General features: G+C 44.6%; 1 protein-coding gene across 1 annotated transcript in view; it reads left to right on the top strand.

Annotated features, from left to right (window-relative positions):
- Positions 1–986: 986 nt before the first annotated feature.
- The window catches only part of TF (transferrin), a 29210-nt gene continuing 10472 nt past the window's right edge, over positions 987–19724 (top strand). The window contains exons 1-12 of the mRNA XM_082718950.1: positions 987–1136; positions 3077–3249; positions 9930–10038; positions 10783–10959; positions 11640–11787; positions 12589–12644; positions 13182–13363; positions 14131–14308; positions 15539–15693; positions 17286–17376; positions 17972–18010; positions 19361–19519. Coding sequence (XP_082575076.1) covers positions 1094–1136; positions 3077–3249; positions 9930–10038; positions 10783–10959; positions 11640–11787; positions 12589–12644; positions 13182–13363; positions 14131–14308; positions 15539–15693; positions 17286–17376; positions 17972–18010; positions 19361–19519 — 1510 coding nt within the window. The 5' untranslated portion in view covers positions 987–1093. The remainder of the gene's footprint in view (positions 1137–3076; positions 3250–9929; positions 10039–10782; positions 10960–11639; positions 11788–12588; positions 12645–13181; positions 13364–14130; positions 14309–15538; positions 15694–17285; positions 17377–17971; positions 18011–19360; positions 19520–19724) is intronic.

Here is a 19724-nt window from a genome sequence, read left to right as displayed (position 1 = left end):
TCCCTAAGTGTATTATTTTGCCTTGAGATATTATTCAATGTATACAAGGCAGAATAAACAAAGGAACATTAAAAAAAGAATGTTTTATCTTTGCTTTATTGCTTCATAAATTTCTATTCCTCATATGGTTGAAATGTACACAATATATTAGTTTAAAAAATACACACACAGAATGTATAAGCTCACTATGTTTCCTGATAAGGATGGGCAATCAAAGCCAATTGGAAACCACTTAACTGGAGGGAGCCAGGGATGACCCAGGCATTGAGACCAGGCTACATCCTCCTCTGGACCTGTTGCTTTGGGCTGGAGTGTCGATTTGTTCTGAGTCTCTAGACTTTGTCACGTTCCTGGGTAGCATCTTGTGGGAGAGAGTTTGTCTCCCCTGTGACTCTGTCCCTAGGCCGAGGTGTCTGTCAGGCTGCGTGGAGGGAAGGAAGGTTTTCAGTCCAGAAGTTTTAGATCAGTGGGGCATATCAGGGGAGAGCAATGCCTCAGTTAGGAGGGCCTTTGAGAGCCCAGGAGCAGTGTTTCTGGGGACAGCTGGGAAGAAGTGAAGGGTGTTGACTCGACGCCAGCTTTATCTTCTCTGACATCCTCTGTAAGGAAGGTCTTTGCTTGTCATTCCGCATCTTTAGTCTGGATCTAGGGTAGTTCCTTCCCTCTTTTATCCATGGAATGAATGTGTAAGACTGGTGCAGGACCAGCTCTAGTAGCATCCCAAGATTTGGGAGCAGAACCACCCTCCCCAACACGCGCCCCCCCTCCCAAGCCCCGCTGTGGCCCTGCTCCTGGCACAGAGAGAGCGCACATTAACAAAGGGTTCATTTTTCCTTAATTCCCTTACAATCAGCATTTTTGTGCTGGATTCCATCCGTGGGTCTCTCCGGAGCTCAGGAAATGAGGTGATCGGCCAGGGGAAGGAATGAAGGGGGAGGGATGGGGGTGATTGGGCAAGCGGGCTGCGCAAACACAGGAGGTCAAAGATTCTGCTTGGCCCGCTGGGCCGGACATAAAGGGGCACTGGACGCGGGGAAGCGGCGCAGAAGCCCACAGGTCTGTGCTCCCGGCTCCTAGACACAGACCCAGGAAGATGAGGCTTGCTGTCCGCACCCTGCTGGCCTGCGCGGTCCTGGGTGAGTGCCGGCTCCGGGAAGGCTCCCAGAGTCGCCAGCTCGGTAGCTTTTTTGCACCCTCCACTCGGCCACACAGGCTCCGGGATTCCATCCACGCTTGGGTTGGAAAGCTTAGAGAACTTCCTTCGCTCTTCCCCGCCGCATCCCTGCACCTGGTTGAGAACTGCCTTAGGGTCAGCTCTGCGCCTGCGCGCAGCTGCTTGTCCTGCTAGTGCTTCTGCCCCTTTTCGTGCCCTCCATGCTTCCTTGCTTCCTCTCCTTGCTCTCCTCCTTGTTGTCCAGTAAATCCCTTAGTATTAGAATGCAATAAGAGCACTTCCATCATGGTTTATTAGATCCCTTCTATGAGGTCTCCTGAGTTGTGTCTGAACTGCTAAAAATGGCATTCAAGCCCTCCTGAATCTGACTGCGCCCCCATCCTTGGCGGTCTGATGGCCCCTGGGTGCCCTTGGCACTGAAGATGTCCTGCTAAGAAGCAGGGCCACTGACGGATCCAAAGCATATTTGAATCCAGGCTTCTTGTGTCTGCACCAGTGAGAAGGCTGGGGCGGGGAGAGTTGGGTGAGGGTAAATGAGGCCATGGGTCCAAGCACCAGTGGAGTGGAGTCTGTGCACACATCCGTGCTGCGGGGTCTGTAACTGGAAGCCCTCTGCTACACGCATCACCTCCTGAGATTGTTTGGCGTCCTCTGTTCTTTAACTTCTGCCTCTCCTGGTGCATTCGTTATACCTTTGGAGCTTTGTGTTTCGTTATTTGTCTCTCCTGGAAAAGTTTACCCTTGGGAGTTGGCCCTGCATTACTTGCCTTTGGCCCTGGTCCCCTCCCACCCTCAAAGCACCTCACAGGGCTGTGCAAGGTAAATGCAGGACTCAGGACAAACTCCTGCCCATGAGACCTCAGGAAGGGCAGTTTGGGGTTGGGGGGGGGGGTTGGGGCAGGGGTGTCTGCCACTGAATCCTGATGCCTCCCATGACTTCTCATGGGCAGAGGTGGGATAAAGGGTGGCTGGGACAGTAATTTCACAGTGGCTCCTCCTTACGCAACCTGGAGAAGTGTTGCCCTCCCCACTTCCTGCTTTGCGCTTTGTGGATATTCATCAGCTTCCCTGAGTCAGCCCTGTGCTCTTCTCCACAGAACATGGAGATGAAAAAGAGGTCTTTGGGAGCAGTGCAACCACATGATTTTAATAGCTGCAGACACGGCTGCTAATGGCAGCCCAAAAGACTGATGAAAATTGAGGGAGGGGTCACTGGAAACAGAAAGAGCCACTGAATATGTGGAGTTCTACTTATTCCTGGAACAGAGGATGATAGACGAGATTCAAAGGCAAATTCATTATTTCATCAGTCATTTACCCCTACCTACTGGCCAAGCAGATGGAAAATAACTCAGAATGTCATCTTCTTTTCTTCCCTGGGCAGAGACCAAAGGCTGGAGACCTGGTTTCTAGGCCAGTCTTGGCCACTAACAGGCTGGATGACCTTAGGTAAAGCATCACTCTCTAAGGCCAGTTCCATCATCTTTAAAAGATGGTAATTCCTACCTTGCTAGCTTCCCCAAGTTGTCATATCGAGCCAATGCCTTCAAGTGGCTGAAAATGCTCTGTCACACTGATGAGGCTTATGTCCCAGGGCAGTCTCATGATGGTGAGATAAGGAGGCAGGGAAAACAGAGAAAAGCAGATTATTGTGGTCTCCAGTTAAGAGCTGATAGTCAAGCCAGCATCCCTCTGACTAGCATAGGGTGGTAAGCAGGTGACTAGGGGACCATTAGGGTTCCATTCTCTTGTCCCCAGCCTCAGAAGGCAATGGAATCTGTGCGCTGGGGTGTTAATAGGAGGAATGGGAGGAGGACAGGTTGGGAGAGATGGAGACTTCAAGAGCCTTCAGGGGGTGCTCTGTCTCTCTCACTAACACAACCTCTGACCTCTTTCTCCTAGGGCTGTGTCTGGCTGTCTCCCCTGAGAAAACTGTGAGATGGTGCACGGTCTCAAATCATGAGGCCAGTAAGTGTTCCAGTTTCATGGAAAATATGAAAACTGTCCTTGAAAATGGTCCTTTTGTCAGCTGTGTGAAGAAAACCTCCTACCTTGAGTGCATCAAGGCCATTTGGGTAAGCCACTGTTGCCTAAAAGAGAGTGGAATAAAATCCAAACCTTCTCTTCTGACATTTTGGAACAACTCTACTCAGGTGGGAGGCTGGTGTGTGGGACAGTCAACCCCCAGTGCTAATAAAGTCACTTCAGAAAGGGAAATTGGAGTAGATACCTTTAAAGAGTCTTAAAAACAAAATCCAACACACTCTGAAAAGGAGACCATTTTGAGGCACCAAGTTCTCTGAATTCAGGGGAAAAAACAAGAATGTTTACTATCAAAATTACCATATGACATTGTTTTGGAAGTTCGTGGTACATCACGGGGACTAGATGAATGACGCTCATGGAGAAGAGGAACACAGTGCCAACAGCAGATGGTTGCTGATGTCTTTGTTTTTCAGATTTTCCAAAAACACTTCACTCCTTCATTGTTGTCCCTGCACATCTGAATGGGGGTCAGACCCTGTGCTGAGCAATGGGGCTGCAGTGGGGAATTTAAACACATCTGGCCCTTATTCTTGACAAGATAACATTCTAGTGGGGAGAGAAGAAAAATATGCAAACAAATAAATTGTAAATTTCAAAGTGTGTGATATACGATGAAGGAAAAGAGTACAATGCTCTGACAGAGACTTTCAGAAGAAACTTACTTTGGCCTGCGTGTCAGGCACAACCTCCTTGACAGGGAAGCAGTGAAACTAGGACCCCAAGGATGAGCATGGGTACACCTGCTGGGTGCCACAGGTAGAATACGTCAGGAAGTGAAGAACAGTTTGTGCAAACGGCCCAAGATAGCAGAGCAGGAGTTTCTGAAGTTGCTGTAGGGAAATCGGGGTGAAGGAGTAGAGCAAGTAGGAAGGAGAAATGAGGAGTAATGAGGTGGGAAAGGTAGATTCAGCCAGACGGAGGATGATCGACTGAAGGAGTCAGTGATTTGGTAAAAACAACTGGCCTGTGTGTGTTTTTTAGTTGGATCTGTTATGATCATGCTTTAAATGATCACCCTGGAATTGTGACACTTGTTTAGCTCTAGTCCATGCATGCCCCTTTTCATTTTTAAATTGCTGATAATATAAAATGATACTACCCAAGAACCTAACACAGTTTCTCAAAACTTCATCAGTACCAATAGCCTACTTCTAGGGCTGCTGTGTGGTAGCACTGGATTCTATGGGAATGACAACCACGTAGTGTGGTGTAACCCACTGGCCTACTTAGAGTTACCGATGTCTTTCTCCATCCATTCTCAATCTTATAACTTTCTTGCCTTGTATTTTAGTTCTAAGATGTATATGAGTATGTGTGAATGACTATATGGTTTTGATTCATAAAAAGTTTCATAAACATGGCATTACTATATGTTGTCTTCTCCTTGTTTTTCCCTCCTCAATATTATGCTAAGATTCACCCACATTGTTGAATATAGCTATTGTTCATTCATTTTCAGAGCCCACAATAGTCCATTATGTTAGTATAACACAATGTATTTTTTCTTTTCTGGTCATTAGGCATTTGGGTTCTTTCCAGCCTTTGGTTATTCTAATCAGGGTTTGACAAAAATTTTTTTTAAGATTTTATTTATTTATTTGACAGAGAGAGAGAGAGAGATCACTAGTAGGCAGAGAGGCAGGCAGGGAGAGAGGGGGAAGCAGGCTCCCCACATAGCAGAGAGCCCTACATGGGGCTTGATCCCGGGACCCTGATATCATGACCTGAGCCGAAGGCAGAGACTTAATGCACTGAGCCACCCAGGCGCCCCGACAAATATCTTTTAACATATCTCCTAGGACACAAGTATTAATAGTTTCTCTTCAATATATATATGTAGGAGCAGATTTGCTATACCATGGGATATGTATTTGTCTTCTAAGACAATGCCAAATCTGTTTGATTTAAAAAAAAATGAATTAACATATAGTGTGTTATTAGTTTCAGAGGTAGAGTTCAATGATTCATCACTTGCATATAACATCCAGGGCTCATCACATCACGTGCCCTCCTTAATGTCCATCACCCAGTTACCCAATCTTCCACTCTCCTCCCCTCCAGCAGCCCTCAGTTTGTTTCCTATAGTTAGGAGTCTCTTATAGTTTGTCTTCCTCTCTGATTCCGTCTTTCCCTTTCTTTACGATCCTGTATTGTTTCTTAACTTCCACTTATGAGTGAAATCGTGTGACAATGGTCTTTCTCTGACTTATTTTGTTTAGCTAATACCCTCTAGTTCCATCCACGTCTTTGCAAATGGCAAGATTTCATTTTTATGCCTGGGTAATATTCCATTGTATGTATACACACCACATCTTCTTTATCTATTTATCTGTTGAATGACATCTCTGCTCTTTCCATATTTTGGCTATTGTGGACATTTCTGCTATAAACATTGAGGTGCAGGTATCCGTTTGGATCAATATGTTTGTATCTTATGGGTAAATAACAAACCTAGTAGTACAATTGCTGGGTCATAGGGTAGCCCTATTTTTAGGTTTTTGAGGAAACTCCATACTGTTTTCCAGAGTGGCTGTACAGCTTGCATTCCTGCCAGCAGTGTTTGACTTTTAAGCCAATTCAATGTTCTTCCTTTTTTTTTTTTTTAATTTACCTATGTAGTTGGTTACCTTCATTTCTTTAAAAAATTTTTTTAAATTTAAATTCAATCTAATTGACATACACTGTATTATTAGTTTCAGGGGTAGAATTTAGTGACTCATCAGTTGCATATAACACCCAGTGCTCATTACATCAAGTGTCTTCCTTGATGCCCATCACCTAGTTACCCTATCCTCCACCTATCTCTCCTCCAGCAACACTTAGTTTTTCCCTATAGTTAAGAGTCTCTTATGGTTTGCCTCCCTCTCTGTTTTCCTCTTATTTTTTCCTTCCCTCCCCTATGTTCATCTGTTTTGTTTCTTAAATTCCACATATGAGTGATGTAATATGGTATTTGTCTTTTTCTGATTGATCTATTATGCTTAGCATAATGCCCTCTAGTTCCAACCATGTCATGGCAAATGGCAAGATTTCATTCTTTCTGATGGCTGAGTATTATTCCATTGTGTGTGTGTGTGTGTGTGTGTGTGTGTGAATGGACATCCAGGCTCTTTCCTCCTTTTTTTTGGAGTGTAGTTTTGGGGAGTGACCGTTAATGTGATTATTTCAATTTCTACTCCTACCACCAGCATATGAGTGAAAAATCCATACCATTCTTGGTGAATTTGGTATTTTATCTTTATGAAATTATCTGGCAGTGCTTTTTGACTAAACTCTATTTTTCTATTAACATACTACATCAACTTTCTTTGCTTAGTAGTCTGCTCCTGTGATTTCTTTCATTCCTTCATTTTCAGTTTTCTGTTGCTCCTGCTTCAACTGCATCTTTTGAAAGCTGTTTGTTGCTGGATTTTATTAATACAGTCTGACAATCAGATTTATTTACTTTACATGAAATCTCATTTATTTTATTATTATTACTGGTAAATTTAAACATAATTCTGCCATATTACTTTTTTATTTTAGTCCAGCCTTCCCTTGTTTTCTGATTTTTCCTCTTCTGATTTTTAAAAATTGAGTTTGCACATGTGTGTGTTCATTTGCATTGTTTTCCCTTTATTCCACTTTCCCACCTACTGGCAATGAATTTAAACACTTTATTTATATTCCTTTTGAGTTCCTTAAATTTTTACTACATACTTTTATCTTACCAGTGTATTACAGTAAAATAATCCTGGCCCTCCTTCTCAAACAATAAAATGACCCTGGGAAGCAGCCGCTCAGACTTCCCTCTTCCCTGTTTAAATATTACCATTTAATATTTTATGTCTATCTTTTTAAAACCCACAATGTAAATACTTCACGTATTTGTAGACACTATATAAAAATATATGTGTGTGGGGGGCTTGTGGGTCTATGTCTATGTGTGTGTGTCCACACACCCCAAAATTTAGAAAGAGTGACGGAATATTTAGATTTAACTATATTTTTGCCATTTAGTCTGTTTCCCATTCCTTCTCATTTTTCAGACCATCCTTCTGGGATATGTTTCCTTCTTGATATATATATTTTGGGGGGATTCTTTAGAGCCAATATCTTGGTGTTAAACTCTCTCAGTTGTTTGCTTGTTTCCTCTACAAATGCTTTAATCTCACGAATGGTAGTTTTGCTGAATGTATAATTCTAGCTTGACATTTTTACCCTGTTTTAAAATATTATCCACTGTCTCCTGACTTCCATTGTAGTTGTGGAGAAGAGTGGTATTATCCTGTTATTGCTTCAGTCATCTCTGACTGATTTTGAGGTTTCATTTTCTTGGTCTGTGATGTTCAATAGATTCACTATGATTAATTTGCAGTTGTGAAAATCTTGGTACCTCTCCTGCTTACTGTATATTGGGTCTGTGGAATTGTGTTTTTCATCAATTCTGAAAAATTTGTGGCCCTTATCTTTTTAAATATTTGTTTGTTTCAGTCTCTTTTTTAAAAAAAAAATTCCAGGATTCCAAGATGACACATATCGGGTCTTCTTTAATCTAACCTTTTAATCCTTCTTTCATAATTTCCATCATCTATACCTCTTTTTGGCAGGATCTAGAGTACATTTTTCAGATAGAGCTTCTACTTCACTAATTCTTAATTTTAACATGTCTAATCAACTTATTGCCCATTCATCACTTTTTTTTTTTAAAGATTTTATTTATTTATTTAACAGAGAGAAATCACAAGTAGGCAGAGAGGCAGGCAGAGAGAGAGAGAGAGGAGGAAGCAGGCTCCCTGCTGAGCAGAGAGCCCGATGCGGGATTCGATCCCAGGACCCTGAGATCATGACCTGAGCCGAAGGCAGCGGCTTAACCACTGAGCCACCCAGGCGCCCCATCACTTTTTTTTTTAGATTTTATTTATTTGACAGTGAGAGAGAGATCACAACTAGGCAGAGAGGCAGGCAGAGAAGCAGACCCCCCGCTGAGCGGAGAGCCAGATGTGGATCCCAGGACCCTGAGACCATGACCTGAGCTGTAGGCAGAGGCTTAACCCACTGAGCCACCCCCTCCCTCCATCACTTTTTAATTTCAATAGTTATATTTTTGTTTCTAGATGTACCAGTTCAAATAATTTTTCTTTTTATTTCTGATAATTTCCTTTTCTATGCTTTAACTCTGATTGCAGCCTTCAATTTGTATAGAAAAGTAAATCCCTCACAGGCAGCTCTTCTCAACGCATCAGACAACTTCAACCTCCCTCGAGTGTTTTGGTCCTCTTGACACTCAGGCATTGTGGTTTATATTTTTCTGTGTGCCGTTATCTGCACCTGTGGGGGTTATACTTGATTTTAATCCTCCTCCTCCTTGCTGGTTCAGGTTCCCCTTGGAATCTCTGCTGCTCTAGTAGATCCCATGAATTAGGCCTTGGCTCCTTGGTTCCTTTGCCCCTGAGGCCATAGTGATGCCTGATCAGCATCCTGGTGTCTTGGCCATAAAGCCCCAGTCTCACTGCTCTGGGAAAAGTTGTTTGTTTGCTTATTTGTTTTTACTCTGTGGTGTGTGGGGTAGGTGGGGGGAGGCTAGAGGTTGTACTTAACTTTTTTGATACCAAGGAGGACACAAAGATTGCTTCATATTTGGTGTTTAGTTGTGGAATACAGCTGTTCTTCACCAATGTGAATGCATCTAATGGCACTGAAATGTATACTTACAAAAGGTTAAATAGTATATTTTATCTGATGTATATTATAACAAAAACAATACCAACCCTTAAAAGTTGCTCCAAGATTAACTAGCTAACTAAATATCCAGCAAGTAACTGTAATGGAAGAAATAAATCCAGACAACCTGAATTTAAATCCCAGCTCCATGACTTACTAGCTATGTAGCCTGGGGAAGTAACAAACTTCCCATGCCTTAGTTTTTCAACTGTAAAATGGAGCTGAGTTGAACAATGGTGACCTCGACATATCTGAATAGTTCATTAAACAAACAATGAGCCATAATAGAAATAATAATCAGCATTTTACCCTTAGTTCATAGTATAAGTGAGAGGTAAAGCCCAAAGAAAGTATCAAATCCTTGAACAAGACTGTTGTAGTTATGGGGTCCCAGGACAGGAAGAAAAAGTACTGAGTACTGAATCAGAGTGGACACAGTGTCTTTAAGGCTTCCCATCCCCATAAGAAGGGCTTGGAAAGTGCCTGAGGAAGACCTCAGCAGAAGGCTTAAGATAAAGAGGTTACCGAAGAAAGCAATGTAGTATGAGTATGTAGTATAGATATGGCTCGCAGTATAAATATGTGTAAGAGAATGGTTGCAACTTCCTTAATGTCTGTTGTGTTTGTGTATTGTACCCAGTCTAGGGTTGGGAGGGCAGCTTTCCCCCATGAGGTCTGCCAGGAAAAGCTCTTCTAATTCATGTTGATCGTGAAAGACCACACATAGGTTTCTGGGCCAAGAACCAGACTCCTTACCAGGGGAAAGAAAAACATAATCCATTCCTTACTCTATGTGGGAGGAATAGGAAAATGGTGGCCAAATCTTCTTACCACGAAGGTGAAGTCAACTGAAACCCTTGGTGTGATGTGTAGTTGGGCCAAGGTGAGGATTCTTCTGGCCCCTTCTGATCCAAGAAGGCCTGCCAGTCACCCTCACTTGCCCAGGTATAGGTAGCCCTTCCTCAGAAGTAAGGACTTCATCAGGGTCTGGTCTGTTATCTTACAGGCAAATGAAGCAGATGCTGTGACACTGGATGCAGGCTTGGTGTTTGAGGCGGGCCTGAATCCCTACAACCTAAAGCCTGTAGTGGCAGAGTTCTATGAGTCAGGAGGAGGTAAGTTCTTCCTGGGGACCCAGGGGAGAGTTTGTGGCTCTTGTTCTCCTCCTGGTAGATGCTGAGTGTGTTTTGCCCAGGCAGCTAATGTAGACAAAAAATATTGATAAGCATTTCCCATTGGGTGTCAGTGGGGAATGAGAGGCCCTATCAGCTGCCATAGGCACAACTCAAGGCCTCTGGGGCTTTGGGATGGTTGAGGACTGGTGCTCCTGACACTGACCTTCTGGGCTATGAAATGTGATTCCTGGAGAAACAGAGCAGACTGTGCACAACCTGACTTGAACCACTAGAGTTTAGAGATACACAGTACATACTTGGAGCCCCAATAGCCTTGAATCTCCTCTGAGAGAAACCAGCTTTCCCTGGGCCTGTGTCAGGGAACAGGAAGTGCTTAGAATAAATGTGGTCTCTGTGCTACAACTTCAGTTTCCTTGTGGGCCTGGTTGGTATGTGTAGGCAGACACACTGCAGGGCCATGGTAGGCAAAAAGTATTTGGGCCACATGTTTATGTGGCCTTCTTGCCCCTGTGTTTGCTTGGGCTATTACTGCAAAAGTTCTCCCTGTGGTTCTTTCTTCCCCCTGCAAGTCTAGGCAGGTTTTCCTGATCTCTCGCCCTCTGTGAGCCAACCCAACATAGTGCCCTGTGGATTCCCTTTCTTTACTCAGGAACCCAGTAATGATGAGCAATGTTTCCCCGTGGCCAAGGTTAAGGGTCTTTCATTCACATTGTCTTTTTGCAGATCAAAAAACCCAGTATTATGCTGTGGCTTTGGTGAAGAAGAGCAGTAACTTCAACCTGAATGAGCTGGAAGGCAAGAAGTCCTGCCATACAGGCCTTGGCAGGTCTGCTGGATGGAACATCCCTATGGGCTTACTTTATTGGAAACTGCCTGAGCCACGCGACTCTCTTCAGAAGGGTAAGAAGGCAAGAGGGTGACTGCTATCAGGCAGGCCTACACAGGCCACACTGGGATCACTCAGACATGATCAGGTGATCGTGTATGATGAGTCTGGGGGGTGGAGGGAGGAGGTTCACCAGGTTTAAACTGGTTAGTTCTGCCATACTTGCAGCCCTTGGCAGGTGTCAGCTGATTTTCTTCTCTGAGCTCTTAACACCCAACCAAAGGCTACCCTGAGAAGTGGGGGGGGAAGGTCATCAAGCCCAACAGAGGGCTTCAGTCAGGGCCAAGTTTGCTGGGCCCTACTGATCACCTTCCTGGGGTTCATTCCTATCTGTGGCTGATCTGCTGGCCATGAACTTGGCTTGCACCTACCTGGGTTTCCCATCTCTCAGATATGACTCCCAGAGGAGACCTCTCTCTGAGCTGTTCCAGTCTGACAGTGACCTGAGACAGGCCTGGGTCAGTGGCAAGCACAGGTCTGGTTCTTGGGGAGGGTGGTGAGAGGACAAATGTTAACTCATCCCTTTTGGAAAATCTTGATCTTGATCAGTGAACATACGCAAGGGTGTGCTGAGACTGGGTGTATTCATTTTCCTTTAGTCACTCTCTATTCCCTAAAAACCCTAGACTGGGAGCTATAATTGCTTGTGCCCAGGGTGGCTCATGACCTGTGTTACATGCCTTATGTTGAACAGCGGTGTCCAGTTTCTTCGCGGGCAGCTGTGTTCCCTGTGCAGATCGGACAGCCTTTCCCAAACTATGTCAACTGTGTGCGGGGAAAGGGGCAGACAAGTGTGCCTGCTCTAACCATGAACCATACTTCGGATACTCAGGTGCCTTCAAGTGAGTGAGACCAGCTGCTGCTCCATGATGGCCAAACTGTCCAATGTCCTTGGGCTGGGAGACCCTACCTGGCCCGTAGCAGAGCCCAGCCTACAAAGAGGCATCCAGAGGCCTAATGCCCTTGCAGTGACTCAGTGATCCAGCTGAGACTCTCCAGGCCAAGCCAGTGCATATACCTTTTATGTGACATTTGACAAGGGAGCCCCTCTCCTGGAGATCTTTTCTAACTCCCCAGAGCCCTGGAACCTGCCCAGTGTGTTCTTTCGCTGGACTGGGCAGAGCCTAAGGAAACAGGCATATCCTAGTGTTTGAACCATTCTTCAGTGACTGACTCTCTGCTTTCTATTGTAGCAGGTTCTCCTGTTCAATGCACTCTCTCCGGCCTTCCCTCATTGCCCCTGTGCTGACAGCTCATGTGGCTGATTTTTCTCTCACTCTTTCACCTTCGTTATATACAAAGTTTGATGCCAGCCAAGGGACATTTCCTCTCTTGGGAGACTCTATGTCTTTATTTTCCATTTCAGAAATTTACAATCTCTTTTCTCTATTAAAATATCTTCATTGACTTTTTTTGCTACTATGGGGCATGTGGTAAGGGATTTCTAGTTCCCATGAGCTCATCGCTCCTCATCTTCATGGTGTATCAGTGCCCTGTAGTGCTTCCTCAGCTATGGGTCTCATAGAGGCCTCCATTGGTCTCTGCCCTTGTCCCAGGCTGGATGGTGTGACCAGACAGACCCTCAAGCCTGAGGTGAAGGGCCTGCCATTCAGGAATCCTCTTAATGTATTTTTTTCCCACAGGTGTCTGATGGATGATGCTGGGGATGTGGCCTTTGTCAAGCATTCAACAGTGTTCGGTAAGGAAGAGGAGAATCTACAAATTCCCTCCAGGCAGTGGGCGCCCCCGCCCTGTACCCCTTCTCATGGACAGTGGTCACATATAAGCATACTGTATTCCTCCTTTATCGTTGCTTGGGTTTCTACTTGTGCAGAGTTGTGTACCTATGGAGTCTACAACTGGACGCCTGGGGCTCTGTCCATCCTTCAAACTCCTAGACATGGGGACCCTTCTTCCTGGTCAATGTTGCCACAGCAAGGGATTGGGGGCACATCTGGCTAAACTTGGCCTAAGTTGGTCTGCTGAGATGAGACATGTTGTGGGGTATGGGGCAGTTACCCCTGTACTAGGCATCAGACGCTTTCTTGCCTATAACTGGCTGTGGGATCTCAAGCAAGTCAGTTCCCTTATGTGCTCTGGCCCTCAGTGTTTGTTCTAGGTATTTCAGCTTGCACATTCTATAATTCATTGGGATTGCAAGAGATGAAGAGAGAGACTACAGAGCTCATGACTCTGTCCTATCTGCAGTTGGCTCATCCAGGCTTTCTTCCCCCAGAAAACCTGCCAAACGAAGCTGATCGGGATGAGTATAGGCTGCTCTGCCCAGACACCTTGCAGAGGATGACAGTAGATAAATATAAGGACTGCCACCTGGCCCGTGTCCCTTCCCATGCTGTTGTGGCCCGAAGTGTGGGGGGCAAGGAAGACTTGATCTGGGAGCTTCTCAACCAGGCCCAGGTACTGAATTCACTGTCCTCCCTCCTGCTTAGTAGTCCCTGCTTGGATTTGGGGCATTTTCCTACATTCCCTTTTGTCACTATGGAATAACTTTTTTTTTTTTTTAAAGGACATAGTGGGAAATGTGCCACATTCATCTATTTGTTTAAAAGTGCCCAGTGGGGACTCAGAGTCGTACAGAACCTAGTCCTGCATGATTGCCTAGTGACATAAAGATGCTCCTTATTGTTTAGTTCTGTTTCTTTCCATCTAAACTAGGACTTCTAGGCCAAGGGCAAATACTCCCTCCCCCATAAGGCCTTCCATGACCTCTGCAGAAGGAAATGATCTCTTTCCTAATGTCCTCTCAGCCTAACTGCAAAAAAGGCACAAACACAGCCAGGTTTATTTCCCTAGAGCATCAGAATGCCAGCCCTGAGCCAACCTCCTCTCGTCCAGCCCTCCCATCTGTCTATCAAGGGCTGAAGTGGTAACCACACAGTGTCAACTTCTGAAGGAGACTGCATTTCTTAGACTCAGTGAGCGGTCAGCCCAACCAAGGAGACAGGCACAGAAACATATTCTGTGAAATAGGTTGCTGCATGACTGCAAGAAGGCTGGGAATGGGGATGGTGCTGGGTGGAGAAGGAGGTCTGACTGCCCTTTCTCCTGGAATCTTGACAACTTCATGGTTTTAATTTCATTCTCTGGGGTTTTGTTTCCTTATTCCCCTTTCACAGCCTTTCTTGCTGCTGTAGCCAATCACTGTTGTGTTTTACTATACACAGGAACATTATGGCAAAGACAAATCTAAAGCCTTCCAGCTCTTTGGCTCACCTTTGGGGAAGGACCTGCTGTTTAAGGACTCTGCCCAAGGGTTTTTGAGGATTCCCTCTAAGATGGACACCTGGCTGTACCTGGGTTATGACTATGTCACTGCTCTTCGGAATCTAAGGGAAGATGTGCGTAAGTACTGGGAAAGAATCATGTGACATTTTGGAGCCTGGAAACCTGGTGGGGGCAAGGACCAGCAATAGATGCTTTCCAGGTACTGAAAGCGCACCCTGACATTTATTTGCCCTGCCTTGCTGCCTAGTGTCAGACTGATGCTAAATGGTGTCAGTCATCATGAGATGGGCCTGGACATCACCAGAAGTCATTGAAGGAAATTCATGCTTAAAATGACTTGGGTTGATACTAGCGATATTTTCCTTGTGTAAATCAGGGTGGCCCGACCCTCTTTGTGGAGGCAAGTAGCCTGGCACAAAGTAAGTGAAATAGGATATAACTGCTATGGACTTGCACACTTGCTGCCAGTATGATGACCAATGTGCGCAAAGCTGGTGCTCTAGACGGCTTGATCCTGCTCCCGAATTTCCCTGGGTCATTGGATGTTTGCTTGATTATATTCATTCATTCAACAGACACTTATTGATCATGTAGCCATAGACTGTGCTAGGTGCTGGGCATGCAATGGTGAGACAAACATATATTAGATTCTGCTCTCATGGAACTTTCTCACCAGCAGAGAAGACAAACATTCTATGAAGAGTCACTCTATTGAATGACTGATTAAAAATGAGAGATTTGCTCAGAAGAAGGGAAAGCAAACACAATAAAACAAAATATCATGGTGTGATGAGACCATGAAAACAAAGAAAAATAGCTCCTAGAGCTGTGGTAAGGCTTCCTTAAGGCAGCGACTTGAACTGAGCCTGTCAGTCAATAGATGGCCATTTACTCAGCAGACATTAATTGCAGTGAACACAAGCCAGGCATTGCCTTTGAACAAGGAGTGTGCCATAAGCCCTTGCCCTGGCTGAGTTTATGTTCTCCACAAGGAGAAGACAAAAAATAATGAACATATAAGTAAGAACAACCCAGATGGTTAAGTGATATTTCAAAAATAAGAAGAAGAAGGGAAAAAAAAACCCAAAACAGCCTGAAGGGATAGAGGGGTTGGGAGGAAAGTTGGCATCTAGGAAGAGATTATTGTAAGCCATATCTAAATGGTAAGAAGCCAACAAAGAGATTGATACTGCCTTTGTTTTCTAAGATAATGAATTCCTGGAATGGGACCTGTTTGTATATTGCTGGCAAATCCCAGCATTTTCATAAAGACAGTTAGCAGCATTCATAACCAGCAGGAACTTCTGGGGCTTCATCTGAAATCTGGCTCTTTTTCTTATGTCCTAGGCCCGGATACCCCAAGGGATGAATGCAAGAAAGTGAAATGGTGTGCCATAGGTCACCATGAGAGGGTCAAGTGTGATGAGTGGAGTATAAACAGTGAAGGGAAAATAGAGTGTGAAACAGCAGAGTCCACTGAAGACTGTATTGCCAAGATCGCGGTATGTCACTCCTGCCTTCGTAGAGCAGTATTTCTGCCCCTGCTGCCTGCCTGTCCCTAAGGCTGAGGGAATGTTCTTGAGAAAGATATAAAAACCCGGGTTCCCAAGGAACCCTGCCCTCATGTGGGAGCCCAGCCCTATGGAAACTTCAGTACTTTTGAACTTATGGATCTGAAGGGCTCTTTAGGTCTCTGTTTCCTCCAGGTGTCAGCACAGGGTGGAGGGCACTCTGAGCTTTGTCCACTTACAGGAGATTGGACCATGGCGTGAGTGTGCCTGAGACCCGTGGTGTGCCATGACAGGTTTGACAGAGCTGCTGATTGTACAAGCAGGTAGAAGTTTAGCTTTGCGTTCATAAGATGCTAGGTGATCACAAGATCATTCCATGATCGTGAGCATTCCATGTTTGCTTTTAGAGTTTTGAAAATCCTGAATGATACAAAAAGAAAATGAGAAGTACTTGTAATCTTCTAACTCAGAGAAAACCCTGTAAAATGGGATCATATCAGATGCACAATTTACTATATATTTGCACCTGATTTCTAGTTAGCTTTTCTTATGTCACAAATAATTTTTCTAAATTAGGATCTTTTATTTTTTTTTAAATTTATTTGGGAGAGAGCAAGTGAGAGAGCAAGTATGCGTGGGGGGAGGGGCAGAGGGAAATGGAGAGGGAGAAGCAGACGAGGAGGGAGCCTGATGTGGGACTTGATCCCAGAGTCTGAGCAGAAGGCAGACACTGAACCACCTGAGCCAGCCAGGCACCCCCAAAACATGATCTTTTAATGTAATCTCTTTCAGAGCGTGGATGTGATGCAATCCATTTAGCCATTTATCCACATTATCTATAACATCATTTAGTCTGTTTCTGTTTGTTTTTTTTTTCTGTTATCAATTATACGTGCATGTTTTACATTGTATGAATCACACTTGCACTTGTACTTTTAATCCAAATAGTTTCCCACATATTTGATTACTCCTTTATGGTATATTCCTAGAAAGTAGATTTCTAGGCCCAATGGAAAGCTTGGTAATCTTGTGGAATTTAAGCATCTCTATAATACAGGGCTTATAAACCTGAAAAATAGATCATTTGAGAATATTTTACTCATTAGCACTTTGTCTACACCAAGCACTGAAAGAGCACTCATCCACATGGCCTGATTCGGGACTCAAGCCCCCATCAGAAGGTGCTCTATGCCACAGACGTAGCCTCCTGTCCCTGACTCCACTCATCTGTCTTACAAATAAGAACCCTTGGTGTCAGAAAGTTGTTGTGGAAATATCTCTGGGACAGTGCATCTTATGAGAGAACAGGAGGACTAACTGGGTCTTTGCTCCTGAAGAAACTAAGCAAGGTACTCCAAAATAATCCTTAGTTCATCATGGTTCGGGTGAAAATGAGAGTACATTTTATTTTCTCTGCTGGGTATTCCTGGTGATAGACCTTTGGGGGTCTGGCACAGCACCTGCTCTCTCCTGGGGCCTTCATGGCCTATGCTGGGAAAGCTGCCTTAAGGAAATGGTTGGAAGAGTGGATAGGACAGGAGATGGCCTCTTTTCACCTGTTGTAATGTGCTGTGTTTTTGCAGAAAGGAGAGGCTGATGCCATGAGCTTGGATGGGGGCTTCATCTACATAGCGGGCCAGTGCGGTCTGGTGCCTGTCCTGGCAGAGAACTACAGTAAGTGGGAGGGGGCGTGCCTCTCTGTGTTTTATTTCCTCCACACCAGGGAGAGAGGAAATGGGAAAATCATAGCCTGATTTATACCACATTGGCCAGAAAGCTTTTGCTTACTGAGCACCTCCTACTTCCTAGACTCTGGGCTCTCTCATCTCTAATCCCCACACTCGTCTTGAAGGATAGAGTCTTCCATCACACCTTCCACCAGGGGGATTGGAATCTTTGCACTGGGAAGTTCCAGCTACAGGGGACCTCTGCAAAGGACAGCTGGGATTCTCAGCTGGGATTCCTGGCAGGTCTTCCTGCTTCCCAAATTCACACTTCTGTTGCCGTGGTATAGGGATTCAAGTATAGTTGGCAGGCACCACTGTGGCTACAGGTCAAACAGAGCAAGAAACTTGAAATTTACAATTTTGGGCTAAATTCCAGAGGCCAGTGAGCAAAAGTGAATTTGTATAATCCAGACAGCCTGGACTGTTTAGGAATTGGTGAAATATAGATTGTCTTCCTGGTTCTTTTTATTCTGAGCTGCACATGGGAATGGCATGACTTCCAAAGAACATATGCTTAATGACTTCTTCATTTTTTCCTCCAGAAACTCAAGGCCCTCAATGTAGCAGCACAGTAGAGGAAGGTGAGTTGGGGTTGGTAACCTCATGAGTTTAATTTGTATTGCTTTTTGGTATGTTTAAATTCAAATCAAATGTAGGTAAGGTAATGGAAGAGACTAATTTTTAGAATGCAAAAGAACCACAGAAAGATGATAACTGATAATGTTGGTTACTCTTTTACACTTGCCATGCCTTACACACAGGATTTCTCATTTAATCCTTTAAGGATGTCTAAGAGGACCAAAAGCTCACAGAGGTTACAAGTTGTCAGGGTTCCTACATCCTGCAAGCAAGTTCACACCCTCCCCAGCACTCCCAACTCCTTCACATTACATAAGGCCTGCACAGTTTTAGACAAGAGTTATACCAGCCAGGGAGTCTTGCTTATATGTGCCTGGCAGGGCTGAGCAGAGAGGCTCACACAGGCAGATGTCTAGGAGCATGAAATTACTGAGCCTCCCAGCCAGGGCTGGGCCCAGGAACCCAGGCCAATCTGGCTCTCAGCTGGTGCTCTGGTCGGGGTGGGGGGGGGTGGATCTGGAAAGATGGGGCAGGAGCTAGACAGGAAATTTTGCCAAGGTGATCACTGGGTCCCACAACCCCAATGCTCAGACCTCTCTGGTCATTTCCCAGTCATTAGTGTGCAAGTCTGTCCTTGTGACTTCCCCTAGTACAACCTCTTAGCCTTTCCCCATCATTCTAGGACCCAGGCTCTTTGGCCAAAAATAGGAAGACTTGTTCTTGGTAAGTCTTGATAAGGCATCTCTTGTTTTCTGCTGTAAATAGTTGACTGAATTAGCTCATTTAAAAAGTTGAAATCATGGGTTGATCTTCTATTTGCAGTTAAGGAGCAACAAGTATTTTCTGCTAAAGATGGCAGCTGTCTTATTTTGAATTTATACTTCATATATTTATTTTGGTGCAAACCGTATTCTCCATATCCCAAAATACCTGGCCAGAATATTCCCTGTAGTTTATTGGTCACTTACTACTCTTCCCTAATCCCTAATTGTTATTGTATAAAATGTTGGGAGTCACGTGCTTCTCAGGATCCACTCCTCTGATATTCCACAGTGAAGGGTGAGTTGCTAGTTTATAACTTTCATAGTTTTATGCATTTAGGGAAGTGTTATATACCAGCCATTCCTTTGATGATGAGGTTTTCTTACTATTTTGTTTTTAATGTTCAGAATAATCTCCATCTGACAGAGTGACTGGTACTTCATCTCAGTTTTGGGAAAGACCCTTTCAAAAACAGAAGGAATGATTTAGAATAATTTTGCTTTCACAGGCAGATGGCAGGCTTTGATTGCAGACATTCTCTGGAGGGCCTAGGGATGTTAATACTTTCTTTTTTGGTGTCTTTCTTGTAGGGTATAAGGCTGTGGCTGTAGTTAAGGCATCAGCAGATGAGAGCCTCACCTGGAACAATCTGCAAGGCAAGAAGTCCTGCCATACCGCAGTAGAAAGAACGGCAGGCTGGAACATCCCCATGGGCCTACTCTACAGCAGGATCAACCACTGTGAATTTGGTAAGTGAATCCTGGGAGGATGCTGTGATCAGGGCCAGGCTGGAAAGAGGTGTTCTGGGAAAAGAGTAGTATGGAATAAAATGCTGTGTCCCTGGTTCTTTAGTAGTAAATTTTGGTCAAAGTGAACCTCAAGGAGATATCTAAAAGAGATGGTAGGGTTGAATCAGAATGGTAGGGTTGAATCAGAATGGTTCTTCTTGGCTGC

Source organism: Mustela nivalis (genome assembly GCF_964662115.1).
Source record: "Mustela nivalis genome assembly, chromosome: 1".
In the NCBI taxonomy this organism is placed as follows: domain Eukaryota; kingdom Metazoa; phylum Chordata; class Mammalia; order Carnivora; family Mustelidae; genus Mustela; species Mustela nivalis.
The sequence above is the reverse complement of the archived record's forward strand: the minus strand, read 5'-3'. Positions and strand labels throughout refer to the sequence as shown.